At 39.8% G+C, this 25,802-nt stretch overlaps 1 protein-coding gene across 1 annotated transcript in view; it reads left to right on the top strand.

Moving 5' to 3' along the window:
• The first annotated feature begins 1,980 nt into the window (after positions 1 to 1,980).
• LOC133569258 (regulator of G-protein signaling 20) overlaps positions 1,981 to 25,802 on the top strand; it is a 27,864-nt gene continuing 4,042 nt past the window's right edge. Inside the window, exons 1-4 of the mRNA XM_061921491.1 lie at positions 1,981 to 2,072; positions 2,342 to 2,495; positions 20,078 to 20,158; positions 20,251 to 20,485. Of these exons, the coding sequence (XP_061777475.1) occupies positions 2,359 to 2,495; positions 20,078 to 20,158; positions 20,251 to 20,485 (453 nt within the window). The 5' untranslated portion in view covers positions 1,981 to 2,072; positions 2,342 to 2,358. The remainder of the gene's footprint in view (positions 2,073 to 2,341; positions 2,496 to 20,077; positions 20,159 to 20,250; positions 20,486 to 25,802) is intronic.

The raw sequence follows: 25,802 nt of genomic DNA, 5'->3' as shown, positions 1-25,802 counted from the left end.
TTTGCCAATTTCTCAGCCAAACGCTTCAGTCATAAAACTTGGTAATTAACACTTGCTAACTGTTAATATGCCAACGTTAGCATGCTAACATTAACATGCGGAATTTTTTAAACCAATTTTGCAGCCGAATGTTAGCACAAAAACATTTGCACATTAACAGTTAGCAAGTGTCAAATACCAAGTTTTATGACTCTGAAGCTTGGCTGCAAAATTGGCTAAAAATAGTTAGCCTCCTAAAACTCGTAAGCCTGTGCCTGAGCCAATCAGAGGCCACAATACTGAACTGGGGGCTCTTATAACTCAGTTGGTAGAGCGGCCGTGCCAGCAACTTGAGGGGTGCAGGTTCGATACCCGCTTACGCCAACCTAGTCACTTGGGCAAGACACATTACCCACCTGCTCCCAGTGCCACCCACACTGGTTTAAATGTAACTTAGATATTGGGTTTCACTATGTAAAGCACTTTGAGTCACTAGAGAAAATGCGCTATATAAATATCATTCACTTCACTCTTACCGTAGACGTCGTTCCTCGTGCACCTGTCAAAGAGGGATCTGCGGACTCTCGCCTCCTCCGACCAGCCGCCCCAGAACGTGGGATGCTTGCACCGTGGAGGAGGGGGGGAAAAAAGCTCAGCCCGGCCCCAACGGCTGCCTTCGCTTTTCCTCGTCAAGAAACGTGGCTTCCCTCAGAGACACTGGCGGTCACCACACCCGTGGCCACACCCCTCCAACTTTCAGGTACGACCATATAATCTCACTAAAACACTAGCAACACAATAAACAGATACGGGATTTTCCAGAATGATCATAGTAAATGTGTCTAATAACATCTGAATCGCTCCCACTGGGGGCTTCGCGGTGGCAGAGGGGTTAGTGCGTCTGCCTCACAATACGAAGTTCCTGCAGTCCTGGGTTCAAATCCAGGCTGGGGATCTTTCTGTGTGGAGTTTGCATGTTCTCCCCGTGAATGCGTGGGTTCCCTCCGGGTACTCCGGCTTCCTCCCACCTCCAAAGACATGCACCTGGGGATAGGTTGATTGGCAACACTAAATTGGCCCTAGTGTGTGAATGTTGTCTGTCTATCTGTGTTGGCCCTGCGATGAGGTGGCGACTTGTCCAGGGTGTACCCCGCCTTCCGCCCGATTGCAGCTGAGATAGGCGCCAGCGCCCCCCGCAACCCCAAAAGGGAATGAGCGGTAGAAAATGGATGGATGGATCGATCGCTCCCACTGCCCTCGTCTTTTTTTTTTTTTAGTCCTTCACTCTCACTTTCCTCATCCACAAATCTTTCATCCTCGCTCAAATTAATGGGGAAATTGTCGCTTTCTCGGTCCGAATCGCCCTCGCTGCTGGTGGCCATGATTGTAAACAATGTTCAGATGTGAGGAGCTCCACAACCCGCGACGTCACGCGCACATCGTCTGCTACTTCCGGTACAAGCAAGGCTTTTTTTTATTAGTTGCGAACTTTATCGTCGATGTTCTCTAATAAATCCTTTCAGCAAAATTATGGCAATATCGCCAAGTGATCAAGTATGACACACAGAACGGACCTGCTATCCCCGTTTAAATAAGAACATCTCATTTCAGTAGGCCTTTAGGTCAGAATTACGTACAAATCTAAGATATGAATGTTGTGTTCAGATACTTCAGCATATATTGATAAACTAAAATGTTTTGGGCAGCCCTAAAGCTAGAACGAGGCGTGTTTCATCCCTTGCACCGCTGCCTCCCTCTAGCGGACATTCAGTGTACTACGCCACGGTGCCACATCTGGAGATCCAAAACATTCGGGCAGATGTTCACATTTCAACCTTTTCTCCATCGTATTTCAACTACTAATCGATGTCTGAATCCGTTTCATAATACATTCAGGCAAATAGTCGTTTTTCAAAGGGTGTTCATTTAAATAGGAGCAAACATCGGCGGGAGGTGCGCGTTTTGTGTTGTTTTTTTCTACACGCATGCGCAGACGAGCTACCAACCACTCCATGTCAAGTGGAGGCGGACGGATGTGAGCGCGCCCACGCCGCGTACACGCGCACCTGCATTCTGGCATTCATGGTGACGCAGTGAGTATACATTTATGTTTTTATGGGGCACATGGGGGGTGGTAGTGCGTGTTTTTGGAGTGGATTTGTGCGTGGGGGTGGAGGGAGGGGGTGTGCATGTAATGCTGCATGCACACCCCGACCTCCTTTAAAAAAAATGCTTTTTGAATGTTAAAAAAAATATATATAGCAGCATTTGGAGATGTTGGAAGAGGAGGCGGCGGATGCTCGTCCTTTGCACTTCCACGCGGTACTCAGATGAGTGTTTGCGTCCGATACCTTTTTTGCAGTCCACGCATGGCTGGCGATGCGCAAGAGACAGATGCAGGTCCACCAGGAAGCCGCCGCCAGTGTCCTGCAGGCCCGCCACAGGATGGCCAACACCCCCGGCAACGCCTCCAACGCCTGCTGCTTCTGCTGGTGCTGCTGCTGTAGCTGCTCCTGGTAGGACCGCACCTGTGCAGGCCACATCTCCTTACTACGCCCATTTTGTGCACTCATTTCGCTACATTTTAATGATGTTCTGCAGCAAGTCATTGAAAAAATTAGCACGCCTTTTACAAATAAATATGCAATCATGACAAAACAGGCATAAAAGTCATGTAAAGCCTGCAATAATCATCCATTCATCCATTTTTTACCAGTCGGGGTCGCGGGGGGTCACTGGAGCCTTTCTCAGCTGCATTCGGGCGGAAGGCGGTGTACACCCTGGACAAGTCGCCAATCATACTTTTTTTTAAACAATACTCAATATCAATCAATCAATCAATGTTGACTTATATAGCCCTAAATCACTAGTGTCTCAAAGGGCTGCACAAACCACAACACAAACCACTACCACATCCTCGGTAGGCCCACATAAGGGCAAGGAAAACTCACACCCAGTGGGACGTCGGTGACAATGAGGACTATGAGAACCTTGGAGAGGACCACATAGGTGGGCAACCCTCCCTCCCCTCTAGGGGATCGAAAGCAATGGATGACGAGCGTGTCTAACATGATGCTGTGAAAAGTTCAGTCCATAGTGGATCCAACACAGCCGCGAGAGTCCAGTCCACAATAAGTTTACTCATATAAAAAAAAAAAAGCCACATTCATTTTTACTGTACATTTTACAAATAAGTCAAGTACCAAATTACATGACTCTGAATCGTTCAGCTACAAAAGTTTGCATGGTAGTGTTAGCATGATAACAGTTAGCATGTGTCAAGCACCAAGTTATACGGCTCTCATGTGTTCGGCTGAAAAAAGTTAGCATGGTAAATGTCAGCATGCTAAAGTTAGCTTACTAACAGTTAGCACGTGTCAAGTACCAAGTTACTTGACAGAGTCATTCGGCTCCAAAATTGGCTAAAAAGGTTTGCATGGTAGTGTTAGCATGCTAACAGTTAGTATGTGTCAAGTAGCAAGTTACATGACTCAGTCGTTCGGCTACAAAATTGGCTGGAAAGGTTTGCATGGTAGTGTTAGCATGCTAACAGTTAGCATCTGTAAAGTACCAAGTTACATGACTCAGTCGTTTGGCTACAAAATGGGCTAAAAAGGTTTGCATGGTAGTGTTAGCATGCTAACAGTTAGCATGTGTCAAGTACCAAGTTACATGACAGAGTCATTCGGCTCCAAAATTGGCTAAAAAGGTTTGCATGGTAGTGTTAGCATGAAAACAGTTAGCATCTGTAAAGTACCAAGTTACATGACTCAGTCGTTCGGCTACAAAATGGGCTGAAAAGGTTTGCATGGTAGTGTTAGCATGCTAACAGTTAGCATGTGTCAAGTACCAAGTTACATGACAGAGTCATTCGGCTACAAAATTGGCTAAAAGGTTTGCATGGTAGTGTTAGCATGATATTAGCATCTGTAAAGTACCAAGTTACATGACTCAGTCGTTCGGCTACAAAATGGGCTAAAAAGGTTTGCATGGTAGTGTTAGCATGATAACAGTTAGCATCTGTAAAGTACCAAGTTACATGACTCAGTCGTTCGGCTACAAAATGGGCTAAAAAGGTTTGCATGGTAGTGTTAGCATGCTAACAGTTAGCATCTGTAAAGTACCAAGTTACATGACTCAGTCGTTCGGCTACAAAATGGGCTGAAAAGGTTTGCATGGTAGTGTTAGCATGCTAACAGTTAGCACGTGTCAAGTACCAAGTTACATGACAGAGTCATTCGGCTCCAAAATTGGCTAAAAAGGTTTACATGGTAGTGTTAGCATGCTAACAGTTAGTATGTGTCAAGTAGCAAGTTACATGACTCAGTCATTCGGCTACAAAATTGGCTGAAAAGGTTTGCATGGTAGTGTTAGCATGCTAACAGTTAGCATGTGTCAAGTACCAAGTTACATGACAGAGTCGTTCGGCTCCAAAATTGGCTAAAAAGGTTTGCATGGTAGTGTTAGCATGATAACAGTTAGTATGTGTCAAGTAGCAAGTTACATGACTCAGTAGTTCGGCTACAAAATGGGCTAAAAAGGTTTGCATGGTAATGTTAGCATGATAACAGTTAGCATCTGTAAAGTACCAAGTTACATGACTCAGTCGTTCGGCTACAAAATTGGCTAAAAAGGTTTGCATGGTAGTGTTAGCATGCTAACAGTTAGCATGTGTCAAGTACCAAGTTACATGACAGAGTCATTCGGATCCAAAATTGGCTAAAAAGGTTTGCATGGTAGTGTTGGCATGATAACAGTTAGCATCTGTAAAGTACCAAGTTACATGACAGAGTCATTCGGCTACAAAATTGGCTAAAAAGGTTTGCATGGTAGTGTTAGCATGATAACAGTTAGCATCTGTAAAGTACCAAGTTACATGACTCAGTCGTTCGGCTACACAATGGGATAAAAAGGTTTGCATGGTAGTGTTAGCATGATAACAGTTAGCATCTGTAAAGTACCAAGTTACATGACTCAGTCGTTCGGCTACAAAATGGGCTGAAAAGGTTTGCATGGTAGTGTTAGCATGCTAACAGTTAGCATGTGTCAAGTATCAAGTTACATGACAGAGTCGTTCGGCTCAAAAATTGGCTAAAAAAGGTTTGCATGGTAGTGTTAGCATGATAACAGTTAGCATCTGTAAAGTACCAAGTTACATGACTCAGTCGTTCGGCTCCAAAATGGGCTAAAAAGGTTTGCGTGGTAGTGTTAGCATGCTAACAGTTAACATGTGTCAAGTACCAAGTTACATGACAGAGTCATTCGGCTCAAAAAATTGGCTAAAAAAGTTTACATGGTAGTGTTATCATGATAACAGTTAGCATCTGTAAAGTACCAAGTTACATGACTCAGTCGTTCGGCAACAAAATGGGCTAAAAAGGTTTGCATGGTAGTGTTAGCATGATAACAGTTAGCATGTGTCAAGTACCAAGTTACATGACAGAGTCATTCGGCTCAAAAAATTGGCTAAAAAAGTTTACATGGTAGTGTTATCATGATAACAGTTAGCATCTGTAAAGTACCAAGTTACATGACTCAGTCGTTCGGCAACAAAATGGGCTAAAAAGGTTTGCATGGTAGTGTTAGCATGATAACAGTTAGCATGTGTCAAGTACCAAGTTACATGACAGAGTCATTCGGCTCAAAAAATTGGCTAAAAAGGTTTAAATGGTAGTGTTAGCATGATAACAGTTAGCATCTGTAAAGTACCAAGTTACATGACTCAGTTGTTCGGCTACAAAATGGGCTAAAAAGGTTTGCATGGTAGTGTTAGCATGATAACAGTTAGCATGTGTCAAGTACCAAGTTACATGACTCAGTCGTTCGGCTACAAAATGGGCTAAAAAGGTTTGCATGGTAGTGTTAGCATGATAACAGTTAGCATCTGTAAAGTACCAAGTTACATGACTCAGTCATTCGGCTCCAAAATTGGCTAAAAAGGTTTGCATGGTAGTGTTAGCATGCTAACAGTTAGCATGTGTCAAGTACCATGTTACATGACAAAGTCATTCGGCTCCAAAATTGGCTAAAAAGGTTTGCATGGTAGTGTTAGCATGATAACAGTTAGCATCTGTAAAATACCAAGTTACATGACTCAGTCGTTCGGCTCAAAAATTGGCTGAAAAGGTTTGCATGGTAGTGTGGTAGTGTTAGCATGCTAACAGTTAGCATGTGTCAAGTACCAAGTTACATGACAGAGTCATTCGGCTACAAAATTGGCTAAAAAGGTTTGCATGGTAGTGTTAGCATGATAACAGTTAGCATCTGTAAAGTACCAAGTTACATGACTCAGTCGTTCGGCTACACAATGGGATAAAAAGGTTTGCATGGTAGTGTTAGCATGATAACAGTTAGCATCTGTAAAGTACCAAGTTACATGACTCAGTCGTTCGGCTACAAAATGGGCTGAAAAGGTTTGCATGGTAGTGTTAGCATGCTAACAGTTAGCATGTGTCAAGTACCAAGTTACATGACAGAGTCGTTCGGCTCAAAAATTGGCTAAAAAAGGTTTGCATGGTAGTGTTAGCATGATAACAGTTAGCATCTGTAAAGTACCAAGTTACATGACTCAGTCGTTCGGCTCCAAAATGGGCTAAAAAGATTTGCGTGGTAGTGTTAGCATGCTAACAGTTAACATGTGTCAAGTACCAAGTTACATGACAGAGTCATTCGGCTCAAAAAATTGGCTAAAAAAGTTTACATGGTAGTGTTATCATGATAACAGTTAGCATCTGTAAAGTACCAAGTTACATGACTCAGTCGTTCGGCAACAAAATGGGCTAAAAAGGTTTGCATGGTAGTGTTAGCATGATAACAGTTAGCATGTGTCAAGTACCAAGTTACATGACAGAGTCATTCGGCTCAAAAAATTGGCTAAAAAAGTTTACATGGTAGTGTCATCATGATAACAGTTAGCATCTGTAAAGTACCAAGTTACATGACTCAGTCGTTCGGCAACAAAATGGGCTAAAAAGGTTTGCATGGTAGTGTTAGCATGATAACAGTTAGCATGTGTCAAGTACCAAGTTACATGACAGAGTCATTCGGCTCAAAAAATTGGCTAAAAAGGTTTGCATGGTAGTGTTAGCATGATAACAGTTAGCATCTGTAAAGTACCAAGTTACATGACTCAGTTGTTCGGCTACAAAATGGGCTAAAAAGGTTTGCATGGTAGTGTTAGCATGATAACAGTTAGCATGTGTCAAGTACCAAGTTACATGACTCAGTCGTTCGGCTACAAAATGGGCTAAAAAGGTTTGCATGGTAGTGTTAGCATGATAACAGTTAGCATCTGTAAAGTACCAAGTTACATGACTCAGTCATTCGGCTCCAAAATTGGCTAAAAAGGTTTGCATGGTAGTGTTAGCATGCTAACAGTTAGCATGTGTCAAGTACCATGTTACATGACAGAGTCATTCGGCTCCAAAATTGGCTAAAAAGGTTTGCATGGTAGTGTTAGCATGATAACAGTTAGCATCTGTAAAATACCAAGTTACATGACTCAGTCGTTCGGCTCAAAAATTGGCTGAAAAGGTTTGCATGGTAGTGTGGTAGTGTTAGCATGCTAACAGTTAGCATGTGTCAAGTACCAAGTTACATGACAGAGTCATTCGGCTCCAAAATTGGCTAAAAAGGTTTGCATGGTAGTGTTAGCATGATAACAGTTAGCATCTGTAAATTACCAAGTTACATGACTCAGTCGTTCGGCTACAAAATTGGCTAAAAAGGTTTGCATGGTAGTGTTAGCATGATAACAGTTAGCATCTGTAAAGTACCAAGTTACATGACTCAGTCGTTCGGCTCCAAAATGGGCTAAAAAGGTTTGCATGGTAGTGTTAGCATGCTAACAGTTAACATGTGTCAAGTACCAAGTTACATGACAGAGTCATTCGGCTCAAAAATTGGCTAAAAAGGTTTGCATGGTAGTGCTAGCATGCTAACAGTTAGCATGTGTCAAGTACCAAGTTACATGACAGAGTCATTCGGCTCCAAAATTGGCTAAAAAGGTTTGCATGGTAGTGTTAGCATGATAACAGTTAGCATTTGTAAAGTACCAGGCTACATGACTCAGTTGTTCGGCTACAAAATGGGCTAAAAAGGTTTGCATGCGAGTGTTAGCATGATAAAAGTTAGCATCTGTAAAGTACCAAGTTACATGACTCAGTCGTTCGGCTACAAAATGGGCTAAAAAGGTTTGCATGGTAGTGTTAGCATGATAACAGTTAGCATCTGTAAAGTACCAAGTTACATGACTCAGTCATTCGGCTACAAAATTGGCTAAAAAGGTTTGCATGGTAGTGTTAGCATGATACCAGTTAGCATGTGTCAAGTATCAAGTTACATGACAAAGTCATTCGGCTCCAAAATTGGCTAAAAAGGTTTGCATGGTAGTGTTAGCATGATAACAGTTAGCATCTGTAAAGTACCAAGTTACATGACTCAGTCGTTCGGCTACAAAATAAGCTTAAAAGGTTTGCATGGTAGTGTTAGCATGATAACAGTTAGCATGTGTCAAGTACCAAGTTACATGACAGAGTCGTTCAGCTACAAAATTGGCTAAAAAGGTTTGCATGGTAGTGTTAGCATGATACCAGTTAGCATCTATAAAGTACCAAATTACATGACTCAGTTGTACGGCTCCAAAATTGGCCCAAAAAAATTGCATGGAAGTGTTAGCTCGCTAATAGTCAACATGTGTCAAGTACAGAGTTTTATACGACTTTTATGTGTTCGGCTGAAAAAAGTTAGCATGTTAATGTTAGCGTACTAACAGTTAGCATCTGTAAAGTACCAAGTTACACGACTCTGAGTCATTCGGCTCCAAAATTGGCTAAAAAGGTTTGCATGGTAGTGTTAGCATGCTAACAGTTAGCATGTGTCACGTACCAAGTTATACAACTTATGTGTTCGGCTGAAAAAAAGCTAGCATCAATCAATCAATCAATCAATCAATCAAATTGTATTTATACAGCCCTTAATCACATGGTAACGTTAGCATGTTAACGTTATCATACTAACAGTTAGCATGCGTCAAGTATCAAGTTACATGACCTTTAGTCATTTGGCTCCAAAATTGGCTAAAATGTTTACATGGTAGTGTTAGCATGCTAACAGTTTTGCATGTGTCAAGTAACGAGTCCTACGACTCTTATGTGTTCGGCTGAAAAAAAGTTAGCTTGGTAATGTTAGCATGCTAAAGTTAGCATACTAACAGTTAGCATCTATAAAGTACCAAGTTACATGACTGAGTCGTTCGGCTGCAAAATTGGCTAAAAAATGTTTGCATGGTAGTTAGTATGCAAACAGTTAGCATGTGTCAAGTACCGAGTTATTTGACTCTTATGTGTTCGGCTTAAAAAAAAGTTAGCATGCATACGTTAGCATACTAACAGATAGCATCTGTAAAGTGCAGTTACATTCAGCAGTTTTAAGTAATCCATTTAAAACATACCTAAAAGGTAGATTTCTATATTTTACTACGGAATGTCCTTTCACAAAAATTGCTAAAAATGTAAGCAAATTTACATACTTTTTTTCTTCTTTAATTATTTTATTCAACCTAACCCTCATTTTAATTCAAAATTTTACAGACAAACATATTCTAAAAACGTGTATCTGAGCAAATTTTTTATTATTAAATCTGCGTTTTGGATTTATTATCTTTTAAGTAGAAAAAACTGACATTTTACATAAATTTTTTTAGAAAATTAAAAGTACTAAAAAGAAAAAAAGTGGGGGGTAAAAAATAAGTATAAAAAAATACCTAAATTTTGAAAAGTTCAAAGTTCAAAAACGGTATTGTTATATTTTTATGATATTTTTGTCCCTAAACAAAACCCACTCAAGAAAAAAATAGTCAATTTAAGATATACCGTTAATGTGTCCAAGTTTTGAATTTATTTGAAATTAACCTATAAACCTCACTTTACTTTAAAATCTTCGAAATGTATAAAATAAAAAATATCCTGGAAACAAATGTTTTATTTATTGTATTTTTAATTTAACATAGATTTTTAAATTATATATTTAACCTAAACCTCACTTTACTTCAAAAATTTACAAACTTATACAATAAAAAATATTTTGGAAATAAGTTTTATTTATTGTATTTTTAATTTGTATTTTATGATTGTTTTTTTTTTAAGGAGTAGAATCAAATTTTATAACATTCTATATTTTACATAAATTTTTCAGACTTGTACCTCTACTTTTATTACTGACAAAAAAAAGTGAAAGTCTAAAAAAAAGTTTTAAGTAATCCACTTAAAATAAACCCAGAAAGTAGATTAAATTATATTTGTATGATATTTTACTAAGAAATGTCCCTAAACGAAATCTACTCAAGTAAAAAGCAAGCAAAATAAAATATAATTTTTTTCTTTTTCCTTTTATAAATTGTATCCAACCTAAACCTCACTTTACTTAAAAAATTTACAAATTTATACAATAAAAATATCCTGGAAACATGTTTTATTAAATGAATTTTTAATTAGTATTTTGTTTTTATTTTATTGTTTTAAAAATGAGTAGCACAACTTGTATAACATTTTATATTTTACATGCCTTTTTCAGACTTTTAACGCTAATTGTATTACTGACAAATAAAAGTAAAGGTCTAAAAAATGTTGAAAGTAATCCATAAACCCAGAAGGTAGATTAAATTATATTTTTATGATATTTTACTAAGGAATGTCCCTAAACAAAATCTACTCAAGTTAAAGTAAGCAAAATAAAATATACTTTTTTTCTTTTTATAAATCGTACCCAACCTAAACCTCACTTTACTTCAAAAATGTACAAACGTATACAACAAAAATATCCTGGAAACATGTTTTATTTATTGAATTTTTAATTTGTAATTTATGCTTTTATTTTATTGTTTTAAAAAGGAGTAGCACAAATTGTATAACATTTGATATTTTACATGCATTTTTCAGACTTGTTACGCTAATTGTATTACTGACAAATAAAAGTAAAGGTCTAAAAAAAGTTGAAAGTAATGCATAAACCCAGAAAGTAGATTAAATTATATTTTTATGATATTTTACTAAGGAATGTCCCTAAACAAAATCTACTCAAGTAAAAAGCAAGCAAAATAAAATATACTTTTTTTTTTCTTTTTATAAATTGCATCTAACTTAAACCTCACCTTACTTCAAAAATTTACAAATTTATACTATAAAAATATCCTGGAAACATGTTTTATTTATTGTATTTTTAATTTTTTTAAAGAGTAGAATCAAATTTGATAAAATTTTATATTTTACATTAATTTTTCAGACTTGTACCTTTACTTGTATTACTGACAAAAAAAAGTAAAGGTCTAAAAAAAAGTTTTAGAGAATCCACTGAAAATAAACCCAGAGGGTGGATTAAATTATATTTTTATGATATTTTGCTAAGGAATGTCCCTAAACAAAATCTACTCAAGTAAAAAGCAAGCAAAATAAAATATACTTTTCTTCTTTTTCTAAATTGTATCCATCCTAAACTTCACTTTACTTAAAAAATGTACAAATGTATACAATAAAAATATCCTGGAAACATGTTTTATTTATTGAATTTTTAATTTGCATTTTATTGTTTTAAAAAGGGGTAGCACAAATTGTATAACATTTTATATTTTACATGCCTTTTTCAGACTTTTAACGCTAATTGTATTACTGACAAATAAAAGTAAAGGTCTAAAAAAAGTTGAAAGTAATCCATAAACTCATAAAGTAGATTAAACTATATTTTTATATTTTGCTAAGGAATGTCCCTAAACAAAATCTACTCAAGTAAAAAGTAAGCAAAATAAAACATATTTAAAATTGGACCTGTTTTTTTTTTTTTTTTGTAAAAATTGTATTTAACTTCAACCTAACTTAAGTTCAAATATTTACACATTTCTACAATAAAAATATCCTGGAAATGTGTCTGACCACATGTTTTATCTATTGTATTTCTAATTTGGATTTCATGATTTATTTTTATTTTTAATGTTTTAAGAGTAGAACAAATTGTACGACATTTTATATTTTATATAACATTTTTTAGACTTGCACTTTTGTCACTAATACAGGTAAAAAGTACAGGTTTAAAAAAAATGTATTCCTGTTTAATCAAATATAAAAAAGGCAGCAGAGATGTGAAGTGAATTATTTTTATATAGCGCTTTTCTCTAGTGACTCAAAGCACTTTACATAGTAAAACCCAATATCTAAGTTACATTTGAACCAGTGTGGGTGGCGCTGGGAGCAGGTGGGTAAAGTGTCTTGCCCAAGAACACAACGGCAGTGGCTAGGATGGCAGAAGCGGGAATCGAACCTGCAACCCTCAAGTTGCTGGCACGGCCACTCTACCAACCGAGCTATGCCAATAGATTAAATGATATTTTACTAGAGGAATGTCCCAAAATAAAACAATAAATGTGACTTAGTTTTTAACTCAATTGAATGGAAGCTAAACTTTATAGCAGTGGTTCTCAAATGGGGGTACGCGTACCCCTGGGGGTACTTGAAGGTATGCCAAGGGGTACGTGACATTTTTTAAAAATATTCTATAATAGCAACAATTCAAAAATCCTTTATAAATATATTTATTGAATAATACTTCAACAAGTTCATAAACTGTGAAAAAAATGCAACAATGTAATATTCAGTGTTGACAGCTAGATTTTTTTTATGGACATGTTCCATAAATATTGATGTTAAAGATTTATTTTTTGTGATTAAATATTTAGAATTAAGTTCATGAATCCGGATGGATCTTATTACAATCCCCAAAGAGGGCACTTTAAGTTGATGAAGTGAATTATATTTATATAGCGCTTTTCTCTAGTGACTCAAAGCGCTTTACATAGTGAAACCCAATATCTAAGTTACATTTAAACCAGTGTGGGTGGCACTGGGAGCAGGTGGGTAAAGTGTCGTGCCCAAGGACACAACGGCAGTGACTAGGATGGTGGAAGCGGGAATCGAACCTGCAACCCTCAAGTTGGTGGCACGGCCACTCTACCAACCGAGCTATGCCGCCCGATGATTACTTCTATGTGTAGAAATCTTTATTTATAATTGAATCACTTGTTTATTTTTCAACAAGTTTTTCGTTATTTTTATATATATTTTTTTCCAAATAGTACAAGAAAGACCACTACAAATTAGCAATATTTTGCACTGTTATACAATTTAATAAATCAGAAACTGATGACATAGTGCTGTATTTTACTACTTCATCTCTTTTGTTCAACCAAAAATGCTTTGCTCTGATTAGGGGGTACTTGAATTAAAAAATAATTCACAGGGGGTACATCACTGAAAAAAAGGTTGAGAACCACTGCCTTGTAGAACCAACACACGGTGGAGTGGAACCGAGCGAGAAGGTCTTACCGGCACAAGAAGCCCGCGGGTCACATGTCTGCAGGTCACATGTTTGGGAATCATCCGGCCTAATTAAGGCGGCTCCCAGCTGATTGTTGCACCGCTGCCACGCTCCCAACTGGCGCAGGTGACGCACACGGGCCGCACCTCAGGTGTTGTGTACTGTGGATTACACGGAGGAGCAGGTGTAACAATTACATGATGTTATTGGCCCTCCCTGTGGAACACCCCACTCTTATCTGTTATTCCACGCCTGGGTTGGAAATCACTTTAGCGTGGCGCACCCTTGGAAACGTGGCCGCGGATCCCCGTTTTTTTCCAACGTTAAAACTTCTTACATCTGTCAACATGTAACATCACACATACATTTACATACAGTCGTGGTCAAAAGTTTACATAGTGAAGTATATTTATATAGCGCTTTTCTCTAGCGACTCAAAGTGCTTTACATAGTGAAACCCAATATCTAAGTTACATTTAAACCAGTGTGGGTGGCACTGGGAGCAGTTGGGTAAAGTTTCTTGCCCAAGGACACAACGGCAGTGACTATAGGATGGCGGAAGCGGGAATCGAACCTGCAACCCTCAAGTTGCTGGCACGGCCACTCTACCAACCGAGCTATACCGCCACATACATACACTTGTAAAGAACATAATGTCGTGGCTGTCTTGAGTTTCCAATCATTTCTACAACTTTTATTTTTTTTGTGATGGAGCAGTGGTGTCAAACTTAAATACAGAGTGGGCCAAAATTTAAAACTGAACAAAGTCGCGGGCCAAGGTTGAACCAATGAACCTTTTAATAGGGACCCAAACAAGTTTTGCATTGAATATTGAACAAGCAAGGCTTATATAACTTTATCAATCAATCAATCAATGTTTACTTATATAGCCCTAAATCACTAGTGTCTCAAAGGGCTGCACAAACCACTACGACATCCTCGGTAGGCCCACATAAGGGCAAGGAAAACTCACACCCAGTGGGACGTCGGTGACAATGATGACTATGAGAACCTTGGAGAGGAGGAAAGCAATGGATGTCGAGCGGGTCTAACATGATACTGTGAAAGTTCAATCCATAATGGATCCAACACAGTCGCGAGAGTCCAGTCCAAAGAGGATCCAACACAGCAGCGAGAGTCCCGTTCACAGCGGAGCCAGCAGGAAACCATCCCAAGCGGAGGCGGATCAGCAGTGCAGAGATGTCCCCAGCCGATACACAGGCAAGCAGTACATGGCCACCGGATCGGACCTGACCCCCTCCACAAAGGAGAGTGGGACATAGAAGAAAAAGAAAAGAAACGGCAGATCAACTGGTCTAAAAAGGGAGTCTATTTAAAGGCTAGAGTATACAAATGAGTTTTAAGGTGAGACTTAAATGCTTCTACTGAGGTGGCATCTCGAACTGTTACCGGGAGGGCATTCCAGAGTACTGGAGCCCGAACGGAAAACGCTCTATAGCCCGCAGACTTTTTTTGGGCTTTGCGAATCACTAATAAGCCGGAGTCCTTTGAACGCAGATTTCTTGCCGGGACATATGGTACAATACAATCGGCAAGATAGGATGGAGCTAGACCGTGTAGTATTTTATACGTAAGTAGTAAAACCTTAAAGTCACATCTTAAGTGCACAGGAAGCCAGTGCAGGTGAGCCAGTACAGGCGTAATGTGATCAAACTTTCTTGTTCTTGTCAAAAGTCTAGCAGCCGCATTTTATAGTGACATGCAAAATCGAGTTTTAAATAATAATAATAATAATAATTAAAAAAAATGTAAAACTGAACAAAGCTATGGGCCGAGGTTGAACAAATGAACCTTTTAATAGGGACCCAAACAAGTTTTGCATTGAATATTGAACACGCAAGCCTTACATAACTTTATAGTGACATGTAAAATCGAGTTTTAAATAATAATTACAGCTGCAAGCAGCGTTGGTCGGGTCCGCCTTTGGCTGCTGCCGCCGCTACTCAAGCCTTGGTCTAAGTCCGACCTACATAGAGGTTTTTATTTCATGTCTCTACGACATTTCTAACAGAAGTTACATGCAGTTTTTTCAGTTTTTTTCCCGAGGGGGCGCTAAGCGCAATTTAGATTTTTCGGGTTTGGTTTTTTATTAGATGGCAGTTTTTGCCAGTCCTGATGTGTGTGTAAAATTTGGTGAGTTTTGAAGCATGTTAAGGGGGTGAAATTACAGATCGGCGATTCTGGATGTTGTTGATAAATGGCTTTCGGTCTGCATAACAGAGCTTTAACTTGCACTTTGAAGCATTTTAAGTAGGTAAAATTACAGCTCAAAGAGGCAAAAACGTAATTTTTTAGGAAAATTAATAATAATAATTAAAAAAAATATCAATTGCATATTAAACAAAATTTAAATAAAAATGGAATGCCTCTTTTCTATTTGCAGCCCTCTGAGGTAAATATATAAAAAAAATCAAATCAAACATTCAAGCATTGAAGTAGCAAGAGAAAGTGCATGAATAAAACGTTAATTATTGCTTGGTGGGGTGTTTATTGTAGTGTCCCGGAAGAGTTAGTGCGGCAAGGGGTTCTGGGTATTTGTTCTGTTGTGTTACGGTGCGGATGTTCTCCCGAAATGTGTTTGTTATTCTTGTTTGGTGTGGGTTCACAGTGTGGCACTTATTTGTAACAGTGTTAAAATTATTTATACGGCTACCCTCAGTGTGACCTGTATGGCTGTTGAACAAGTATGCCTTGCATTCACTTGTGTGTGTAAAAACCGCATATATTATGTGACTGGGTTGGCACGCTATTTCTATGTAGGAAAAACGGACGTGACGACAGGTTGTAGAGGACGCTAAAGGCAGTGCCGTTAAGGCACGCCCCCAATATTGTCATCCGGGTGGAAATCAGGTGAAATAAGGGAGAATGGTTGCCCCGTAAAGGTTTTCGGGAGGGGTACTGAAATTTGGGAGTCCGGGAAAATCGGGAGAGTTGGCAAGTATGAGGATTAGCAGTGAATGCGGTGTTACAGCGGGCCAGCCCTATTGTTAATTTCCTAATGCTTCAAGGGCCAAATGAAATGACACGGCGGGCCATATTTGGCCCGCAGGCCAGAGTTTGACACCCATGTGATAGAGTGATTGGAGCACATACATGTTGGTCACAAAAAATATTCATGAAGTTTGGTGCTTTTATGAATTTTTTATGGGTCTACTGAAAATCTGCTGGGTCAAAAGTATACATACAGCAATGTTAATATTTGCTTACATGTCCCTTGGCAAGTTTCACTGCAATAAGACACTTCTGGGGGCTTCACAGTGGGAGAGGGGTTAGTGCAGGGGTCACCAACCTTTTTGAAAGCAAGAGCTACTTCTTGGGTACTGATTAATGCGAAGGGCTACCAGTTTGATACACACTTAAATAAATTGCCAGAAATAGCCAATTTACTCAATTTACCTTTAATAAATAAATCTATATATATTTAAAAAAATGGGTTTTTCTATGTCATTCCGTCGTACATTTTTTTTTCCTTTTACGGAAGGTTTTTGTAGAGAATATATGATGAAAAAAACACTTAATTGAACGGTTTAAAAGAGGAGAAAACGCAAAAAAAATGAAAATTAAATTTTGAAACATAGTTTATCTTCAATTTCAACTCTTTGAAATTCAAAATTCAACTGAAAAAAATGGAGAGAAAAACTAATTTGAATCTTTTTGAAAAAATTAAAAAAAAAGAATTTATGGAACATCATTAGTAATTTTTCCTGATTAAGATTAATTTTAGAATTTTGATGAAATGTTTTAAATAGGTTAAAATCCAATCTGCACTTTGTTAGAATATATAACAAATTGGACCAAGCTATATATCTAACAAAGACAAATCATTATTTCTTCTAGATTTTCCAGAACAAAAATTTTAAAAGAAATTCAAAAGACTTTGAAATAAGATTTAAATTTGATTCTACAGATTTTTTAGATTTGCCAGAATAATTTTTGGGGAATTTTAATCATAAGTTTGAAGAAATATTTCACAAATATTCTTCGTCGAAAAAACTGAATAAAAATGCATTTATTATTCTTTACAAAAAAATAACAAAAAAAACTTTAGCATTGATTTAAATTGTCAGGAAAGAAGAGGAAGGAATTTAAAAGTTAAAAAGGTATATGTGTTTAAAAATCCTAAAATAATTTTGAAGGTTGTATTTTTTCTCTAAAATTGTCTTTATGAAAGTTACTAGAAGCAAAGTAAAAAACATAAATGAATTTATTCAAACAAGTGAAGACCAAGTCTTTAAAATATTTTTCTTGGATTTATTTGAGTTTTGTCTCTCTTAGAACTAAAAATGTCAAGCAAAGCAAGACCAGCTTGCTAGTAAATAAATAAAATTAAAAAAATAGAGGCAGCTCACTGGTAAGTGCTTCTATTAGAGCTATTTTTAGAACAGGCCAGCGGGCGACTCATCTGGTCCTTACGGGCGACCTGGTTCCCGCGGGCAATGCGTTGGTGACCCTTTGGTTAGTGCGTCTGCCTCACAATACGAAGTTCCTGAGTAGTCCTAGGTTCAATCCCAGGCTCGGGATCTTTCTGTGTGGAGTTTGCATGTTCTCCCCGTGAATGCGTGGGTTCCCTCCGGGTACTCCGGCTTCCTCCCACCTCCAAAGACATGCACCTGGGGATAGGTTGATTGGCAACACTAAAATTGGCCCTAGTGTGTGAATGTGAGTGTGAATGTTGTCTGTCCGTGTTGGCCCTGCGATGAGGTGGCGACTTGTCCAGGGTGTACGCCGCCTTCCGCCCGAATGTAGCTGAGATAGGCTCCAGCGATTCCCCGTGACGAGCGGTAGAAAATGGATGGATGGATGTTTGGAGGAGACAAGGTGAGGCCTATAAAGGCCTACTGAAAGCCACTACTAGCGACCACGCAGTCTGATAGTTTATATATCAATGATGAAATATTAACATTGCAACACATGCCAATACGGCCTTTTTAGTTTACTAAATTACAATTTTAAATTTCCAGCGGAGTTTCTTGTTGAAACCGTCACGGAATGATGACGCGTGTTTGTGACGTCTCAGGTTGGAGCGGACATAAAAGCCCAGCACCACAAACGGCTAAAAGTCGTCTCTTTTCATCGCATAATTACACAGTATTCTGGACATCTGTGTTGCTGAACCTTTTGCAATTCGTTCAATTAATAATGGAGACGTCAAAGAAGAATGCTGTTGGTGGAAAGCGGTGGATTGCAGCTGCCTTTAGCACCGAAACATAGCCGGTGTTTGTTTGTTTGTTGTGAAGCTTTAACACAGAGCGGTCAAGGGAACATGTTTCTCTACGTCCACCAGCAAGTTTTTGGATGGGAAAATTGTGATATTAAGTCTGCTCTTACCGGAGACATCAGTGGATTATGGGACCTCCTCCTGCAGCTCAAAAAGGCAGCTGTGAGCTTGGCTCCTCGGCTTCTCTCAGAGACACTGGCGTTCACCGCAGCCGTCCGACTTTCAGGTATGACTTTACAACCTCACTAAAACACTATTAATACAATAAGCAGTTAAGTGAAGTGTGAAGTGAATTATATTTATATAGAGCTTTTCTCTAGTGACTCAAAGCGCTTTACATAGTGAAACCCAATATCTAAGTTACATTTAAACCAGTGTGGGTGGCACTGGGAGCACGTGGGTAAAGTGTCTTGCCCAAGGACACAATGGCAGTGACTAGAATGGCGGAAGCGGGAATCGAACCTGCAACCCTCAAGTTGCTGGCACGGCTACTCTACCAACCGAGCTATACTGCCCCACTATAAGGGATCTTCCAGAATGATCCTAGTAAATGTGTCTAATTACATCTGAAACGTTCCACTGGCGCAGCCTGGAGCCGTCGTCTTTTCTTTTTTTTGTGCTTCACTCTAACTTTCCTCATCCACGAATCTTTTATCCTCGCTCAAATTAATGGGGAAAATGTCGCTTTCTCGGTCCGAATAGCTCTTGCTGCTGGAGGCTCACATTATAAACACTGAGGATGTGAGGAGCCCTACAACCCGTGACGTCACGCGCACATCGTCTGCTACTTCCGGTAAAGGCAAGACTTTTTTATTAGCAACCAAAAGTTGCGAACTTTATCGTCGATGTTCTCTACTAAATCCTTACGGCCAAAATATGGCAATATCGCGAAATAATTAAGTATGACACATAGAATGGACCTGCTATCCCCGTTTAAATAAGAAAATCTCATTTCAGTAGGCCTTTAATCCCAGCAACACCACACCTACGGTCAAGCATGGTGGTGGTAGTATTATGATCTGGGCCTGGGACCCATTATTTACATTTGTTTTAACTATTAAATCAACCAAAATAAGACTATGTGGTAAATATTGGACACACGTGTAAGCCACTATTGTTCATTTTTGATATAAATGGCTGTGATGACAATGTAAAGTAGAGGTTTTTAATCACAGTTACGTTGGAACACGTATAAATATTGATACGGTTTTTGATATTAATTTTTGTGTGATTATTTTGGGTTTTTATGTGTCCTCTCAATTGCTCTGTTGACTTTGGAATTGGGATATTATTGTGTGTTATTTTGTTGGACCGATTAAAAAAAACAAAAAACAGCAAGAGTGCTCGTGTCGTATAGAAGATCTTTGACAAGTATCAACACATTAGGACGTGAAGTTGCTTTTGGGAGGAGTGCGCATTTCCCCAGCTCGTGGTGCGTGTTCGGACACATCGCTCAGGAGGTACCGACGGTGAATACATGAATTGTTTGTCTTGCAGTTTGACTGTTCGAGGCGAGGACGAGACGATACAAAGGTCCGCTTGCGATCGTAGGAGCGAAGGAGCCAACTGTGAAGAGAGGTAAGCGGGACGGGGTGGACGACGTGAAAGACCGGGACGCGCCTCAGCTGTCTTGTTCTATCCCTCTTCTCCGACAAAAATAAAAACAAAAGCCCCGAGCCCACCCTGGAGGACGCGCGGTCCTGGACCACGTCCTTCGAGAAGGTGATGAGGAGCGCGGCGGGGCGAGGCTGCTTCCGGCAGTTCCTGCGGACAGAGTTCAGCGAGGAGAACATGATGTTCTGGCTGGCCTGCGAGGAACTGAAGAAGGAGACCAACAAGACGGTGGTGGAGGAGAAAGTGCGGCAGATCTACGAGGACTTCATCTCCATCCTGTCGCCCAAAGAGGTGAGAGGACTAAGTCCCTGCCGTCCCGGTTTTTCGGTCCGCTGCTTTTGTCATTGCACTCAACGCGTCTTTCCTTCCGATTTGTCGACTGGAAGTAAAAGTGCCGGCATCGTTCACTCGTTTCATTTCATAGAAAAAAGAAAGCAGACATGACACAAAGACATCGCTGGGTTGCAGAAGACGTCACGTCCGCTTTGCTTGGTCGCTGTGTAGCGCACGTGGCGGGCGAACTATAGCTAGAAATTGGAACTGAAAAGTAGAGATGTCCGATATCGTCCAACTCCATCCATCCATCTTTTTCTGCTTATCTGAGGTCGGGTTGCGGGGGCAGCAGCCTAAGCAGGGAAGCCCAGACTTTCCTCTCCCCAGCCACTTTGTCCAGCTCTTCCCGGGAGATCCTGAGGCGTTCCCAACATGTCCTGGGTCTTCCCCATGGCCTCCTATCGGTCGGAAGTGCCCTAAACACCTCCCTAGGGAGGCGTTTGGGTGGCATCCTGACCAGATGCCCGAACCACCTCATCTCCATGTAGAGGAGCAGTGGCTTTACTTTGAGTTCCTCCTGGATGGCAGAGCTTCCCACCCTATCTCTAAGGGTGAGACCCGCCACCCGGCCGCTTGTACCTGTGATCTTGTCCTTTCGGTCATAACCCACAGCTCATGACCATAGGTGAGGATGGGAACGTAGATCGACCGGTAAATTGAGAGCTCTGCCTTCCGGCTCAGCTCCTTCTTCACCACAACGGATCGATACAGCGTCCGCATTACTGAAGACGCCGCACCGATCCGCCTGTCGATCTCACGATCCACTCTTCCCTCACTCATCAACAAGACTCAGAGGTACCTGAATTCCTCCACTCGGAGAAAGGTCTCCTCCCCAACCCAGAGATGGCACTCCACCCTTTTCCGGGCGAGAACCATGGACTCGGACTTGGGAGGTGCTGATTCTCATTCCGGTTGCGAACCGACCCAGTGAGAGCTGAGAATCCCGGCCAGATGAAGCCATCAGGACCACGTCATCTGCAAAAAGCAGAGACCTGTTGTCCTACTATTGTCCAACTCTTAATTACCGATTCGGATATCAACCGATACAGATATATACAGCCGCGAGAAGAGTTTACCGAGTATATAAAAATAGCTGTAATTTGGAATGAAAGAAACTGCTGTTCTAATTGTGTCCACTAGATGCTGCAAAAGCAATTGTTTGCATCTCCTGCTGAAGAGTGAAAGGGGGCGGAGCTATGTGCCATGTGTCAACACTTCGATAGTATACAACATGTGGATTGTTATACTTATGCCTTGATTGTCAAAGATGATGGTAATGTTACTTTTGACATTAGAGATGTCCGATAATGGCTTTTTTGATAATATCCGATATTACGATATTGTCCAACTCTTAATTAGCGATTCCGATAACAACCGATACCGATATATATGGACGTGGAATTAACACATTACTATGCCTAATTTTGTTGTGATTCCCCGCTAGTTGCATGAAGCAATGTAACAAGGTTTTCCAAAATAAATCAACTCAAGTCATGGAAAAAAATGCCAACATGGCGCGGCCATATTTATTATTGAAGAAGTCACAAAGTGCATTATTTTTTTTTAACATGCCTCAAAACACTAGCTTGGAATTTGGGACATGCTCTCCCTGAGAGAGCATGAGGAGGTTGAGGTGGGCGGGGAGATAGCGGGGGGTGTATATTGTATCTTCCGGGAAGAGTTAGTGCTGCAATGGGTTCTGGGTATTTGTTCCGTTGTGTTTGTTTTGTTACGGTGCGGATGTTCTACCGAAATGCGTTTGTCCTTCTTGTTTGGTGTGGGTTCACAGTGTGGCGCTTATTTGTAACATTATTTTTTTTATTTGTAACTTTAACACTAAGTGCAATAACAACAATGCTTTATTAACAGGAAATCCAACCTCAAAACTAAAAACCTCTGAGAAATATTTTGACATCGCAGTATGGATCTAATTGTTGGTTTTAAAGCTTCTTTTTCTGAGAAAAAAAATTCCAACATTGAAAAGCAAAAGTTTTTTTTTCCTCAAAAACAAAATCTGACGACAAAAACAAGAAATGTAATAATTTCACCACAAATACGGGTATATTCATTAAAACATCTAAATAATACGGAGGCGACGTTAAACAAAATAAAACAAAGACAATAATATTTAATCATGGGAGTCTGCATGTTTTATATGTTTTCTCCTTTTCGCCACATATTTTGATTCCATAAGTCACCCTCAGTGTGACCTGTATGGCTGTTGACCAAGTATGCTTTGCATTCACTTGTGTGTGCGTGAAAAGGCGTGGAAATGATCTATCTCTCCCTACGTCCGTGTACACAGCGGCGTTTTAAAAAAGTCATACATTTTACTTTTTGAAACCGATACCGATAATTTCCGATATTACATTTTAAAGTATTTATCGGCGGATAATAACGGCAGTCCGATATTATCGGACAAGTCTACTGAAAAGGCTTTTCTGTGCGGCCCCAAGCTTTCAAAGAGTCGGGAACAAGCTTTGGTAGGAGTGGCTCAACAAGGGAATAAGGTCTGGGGAATGGTTCTCAAACATAACCACGAACCATCAGGAGCACTTAGTCATAAGCTCGGGATCAAACCAGTGACCTTCCGGTTACCCACTGAGTCCACTTAAGAAAACTGTGCATGAATCCACTCTATCCAATTTCAATTTTTGTTAATGATAGCGTGTATATTTGCCTCTAAACCTTTCAAAATAGGCCCAAATCTGCACAGATGCTTGCAAATAAACACTAGCCAAACGGGACTCTCGCCCTCCAGCTGAAACCGGGGACTGCCTCTAGACTCGGTCGCGTGATTGCAACCCAGAAATAGTGGTTTCAAAAGGCGACTTTCAGGCTTGAAGATACAAGAAAAGAAATCCAGAAACTAAATAGTTTCATAGTCATTCAAATTTGAACTTTATACTACAGATAAAAACGGAATTTTGTTGCATTAGCTCATGGTAGTGCAGGATAAAAAAAATCAATATATAAATAAGCAGATTACTAACTGAGATAGGCTCCAGCACCACCCCGCTACCTTGAAAGGGACAAGCGGTAGAAAATGGATGGATGGATGTACAGATAAATATATTCCACTTATGCATATGCATCCAGGTTTATGGATGTATGTTATATTCATGTTATATTCCAGCCAGTTAATCCATTTTTGGGGTTATTATGATGCGTTCAAGAGTCTTACGGACTGAGGGAAGAAGCTGTTAGAGAACCTGGTGGTTATGCTACGGGACATCTTTCGAGAGTCCAGCCGTGAAAACAGTCCTTGGTAGAGGAAGGAGGAGTCTGCAGATTTTCTGAGCCCAGGATCAAACCGAACTAAAGAAATATAGAATCACTCAATTCTAAAAAGGTCAGAAATGATGGAATCAGGAAAAAGAAACCACCACCAGAGCATTATGTTGCACCACCTCTGGCTTTTATAAGAGCTTGCAGGGTGACTAACAACTCCTCAACAATCTTGCTCCAACTTCCTGTTGTCTGATCAGCTTGTCATCCACCATTTTCTTCTATTTCCACCCCACATTTTACTGATTGACATTTGCAGGCCATGACTTTGACCTCATCTTTCTAGAATTTTTTTAATACTTTTTCCTCTCTGACAAGATGCAATATCTTTCCATTGATGGAATAAGAGGGACGTGCATATATTGAAGATATAATGACAGCCATCATGCGGCCCCACATCCTAAATAACTGGGCAAACGTCAGGCGGTCGTCTTCATAAATCTCATTGCACCCAAAGCCAGACAACAGTTCATTCATCACTGAATATGACTTTCATGCAGTAGATAGTCCAACAATGTGTTTGCCTTAGCCCATTGGAACCTTGTTTCTTATCTTTGGATGTTAATGACGGCATTTATTAGGGACCGAATGTCCCTTTGGGACGGAGGACCCTATTGAATTACTAGCGTTTTACTCTTTTTCTTTCTTTATTATTACTCCGCAGCTTTGAGCTGTAATTTGACCCCCTTAACATGCTTTAAAACTCACCAAATTTGACACACACATCAGGACTGGCGAACATTGCGATTTAATCAAAAAAACCTAACCCCAAAACTCAAAATTGCGCTGTAGCGCCCGTAGGAAGAAAACACAGACAAAACTGCGTGTAACTTCCAGTCAGAATGTCGTAGCGACATGAAACAAAAACCTCTATGCAGTTCTCACTTAGACCTAGATTTCATACACTGACATCCTTTAGCAAAAATCAACAGGAAGTTTGCAATTCCCCCTTTAAAACAAAAGTTTTGTAAAAAAAACGGTCACCTTTTAACCATTATCTCCTCTGAGCGCGTTTGTTGTGTCGGCTTTAAACTACCACAGGAGAGAGATTGAACCCTTCTGATTAAAAGTTAATGAAAGACTTTTAATTACTGCTACGGATTAGATTTTATCAGCCTTCAAAGAACCGCTGCGCTGAAAACCATTTCAAAGATGGCCGCCGTGCGCAGACAAGGCGAGAGAGACGTTTTTTTTTTCCCCGTACCGTCTGCTGCTGGTGCGAACGCACCAACATTCGTGAGGGAGGGGCTGTGATCGTCAATACCAAGATGGCTGCCAGGTGCCGTAGCTAAGCCGTTTTTTTTTTTAAGTTGTCATTTGCCTGCATATCATAAAAACAACCGTCCAACATTTTACAACTAATCGTAGACTTATAGGTGCCGACCTTCAGGGCCGAGTTGTGACGAGAGTGTGTCGATGTTAAGATATTACGCCGAGTTGGTAGGTCTATCTGTTTGCTAATAGTAGCTACTAGCCGTACCCATGTATTTTCAATGGGCAGTTAGCATCGGGTTTTGATCCCCTTTCCTCCTACGTTTTTGCTCCGATTGAATTTCTTTGTATTCCAAGTCTTTATTTTGGGTACTTACATATGGTGCCTGACTGTTGAGGCGTGTTAAGGCCATATGCACTTTTTATGCGCCGAGTTGGTAGGTCTATCTGCTTGCTAATAGTAGCTACTAGCCGTACCCATGTATTTTCATTCTAACTTATATCTGTCAGTAGACACGCTATGGAAGGTAAAAACTACAACATTTATGATACAAAGTAGTGTATAATTCTAACACATATCTGTCAGTAGACATGTTATGGAAGAAAACAACTACAACATTTATAATACAAAGTAGTGTATAGCTCTAACTTATATCTGTCAGTAGACAAGTTATGGAAGGTAAAAACTACAATATAATACAAAGTGGTGTGTTGTTCTAACTTATATCTGGCAAGCCCAGACTTACCTCTCCTCAGCCACTTCTATATATACTCG

This window comes from Nerophis ophidion, linkage group LG15 (genome assembly GCF_033978795.1).
Source record: "Nerophis ophidion isolate RoL-2023_Sa linkage group LG15, RoL_Noph_v1.0, whole genome shotgun sequence".
Lineage (NCBI taxonomy): Eukaryota > Metazoa > Chordata > Actinopteri > Syngnathiformes > Syngnathidae > Nerophis > Nerophis ophidion.
Note: the sequence above shows the minus strand (reverse complement) of the source record. Positions and strands in the feature narration are given on the sequence as shown.